At 32.4% G+C, this 1,786-nt stretch overlaps 1 protein-coding gene across 1 annotated transcript; it reads left to right on the top strand.

The window, feature by feature from the left end:
- Positions 1 to 653: 653 nt before the first annotated feature.
- LOC122335110 (dynein beta chain, ciliary) lies at positions 654 to 1,459 on the top strand (the record flags this gene model as incomplete). Its single annotated transcript, XM_043232881.1, has 4 exons — positions 654 to 832; positions 913 to 1,005; positions 1,083 to 1,277; positions 1,382 to 1,459. Coding segments are annotated over 4 exons (545 nt in total), but the record flags the coding sequence as incomplete, so codon positions are not given.
- Positions 1,460 to 1,786: the final 327 nt, after the last annotated feature.

A 1,786-nucleotide genomic window follows, 5' to 3' on the forward strand; every position in this document is an offset into this window, starting at 1 on the left:
CTGTCAAATGATTAATCATCCAAATAAAAATTTTATTTTCTGTATATATAGTCACACATTTTGAAAATATTTACATGTATTCTTGTACATATTCATATTCGTATAGATTATAGCATATATAATTAAAATTTAAACATAAGATTTTTCTTAAATATAAACATGCATGTATGTGTATTTATATATATGTACACACATATATTTTGTAAATACATTTTGGATATGATTCATCACAATTAATCATATGACAACACATGGCAATTATAATATATAGATGAGGAAATTTATGTTTTTTTTTAAATGTGTGTCTGTTGATAAATATAAATTTTATGTTATTTTATGACAACATTAATGTATTTACTGTCACTTTTTTTAATCATTTTATTGTTGCTGAATAAAAGTATTAATTTATTTTAAAATGTATTAACTACATAACACATGTTTACCTTTTGTTTTTGGAATGTTGTTAATATTAATATTTCAAATATCAGTTCATATTATATTCATGGACAAATAAAATGTTAGTTAGGCCAACAAAAAAACAAAAGTGAAATGAACTAAAATGATTTAATACATGACAAACAAAGTAAAAGAGATTTAGATTAGATTTAAGCGGTTTGCACCAGCTTGATCATGTATTTATGTGTCTAAAACAGATGATGAGTTTATAGAGGAGTTCATGAATGTGTTTGGCAGGCCGTGTGCAATGGTGGTTCCTGACATGGAGCTGATTTGTGAGATCATGTTGATGTCTGAGGGATTTTTGAGCGCTCGGGTTCTGGGCAACAAGTTCATCACCCTCTACAGGCTCTGCAAGGAGCTGCTCTCTAAACAGGTACACTGAGCTGTAGAGTAAAGGTGCCACTTGTTCGCTTTGTGCCCGCTCTTAAACTATATGTATATTCTCTGCTGTAGGATCATTACGACTGGGGTCTGCGAGCTGTCAAACCTGTCCTGGTGGTTGCTGGAGCTCTTAAAAGAGCAGATCGGACTAAGCCAGAAGATCGAGTAATAGAAATGCGTTTATGCGCTTGATGTATAGCACTGTAGATAAAGCAGCCTTTGACTCTTTCTTTTACTTTCAGGTGTTGATGCAGGCTTTGAGAGATTTCAATATGCCAAAGATCGTTTCGGAAGACGTTCCCGTGTTCCTGGGTCTGATTAGAGATTTGTTCCCTGGATTGGAGGTGGAGAGGCGGACTGATGCAGAGTTTGAGCAGATAGTCCGTCAGACGAGTCTAGAGTTAAAGCTTCAACCCGAGGACACGTTCGTTCTGAAAGTAAGAAACTCTTCGTACAGTGTGTCGTTTGTTTAGTATTAGGTTATCATACTGTTTTAGATTCCATGCTAAACTCTTATTTTTTAATGACATTTTTAATAAAGGTTGTTCAGCTTGATGAGCTCCTATCTGTTCATCACTCGGTGTTTGTGGTTGGTGATGCTGGGACTGGAAAGAGCCAGGTCAGAACTACGTAAATACAAACCACTCTCCACTTTCCCTGATGTTTTAAATTAATCCACTAATTACTTGTATTTTATATTATATAATGTATAAATTCTCTCTATTTGATTATGACATTTCGCATAATTAATTGTCATGCAAACTAATCATTTTTGGGGACAATTATTTTAGTTTATTTGGTTTTAATAAAATCCAGCAGTCATATCAAATAATTAGTTTATTGTTTATTAATGAATTGATGAATTTATATTAGGGCTGTCAATTGATTATTCGATCCAAAAGAAGTTTTTGTTTATATATTATATGTGTATGCTTTTTTATTTATT

This window comes from Puntigrus tetrazona, unplaced genomic scaffold (genome assembly GCF_018831695.1).
Source record: "Puntigrus tetrazona isolate hp1 unplaced genomic scaffold, ASM1883169v1 S000000719, whole genome shotgun sequence".
Lineage (NCBI taxonomy): Eukaryota > Metazoa > Chordata > Actinopteri > Cypriniformes > Cyprinidae > Puntigrus > Puntigrus tetrazona.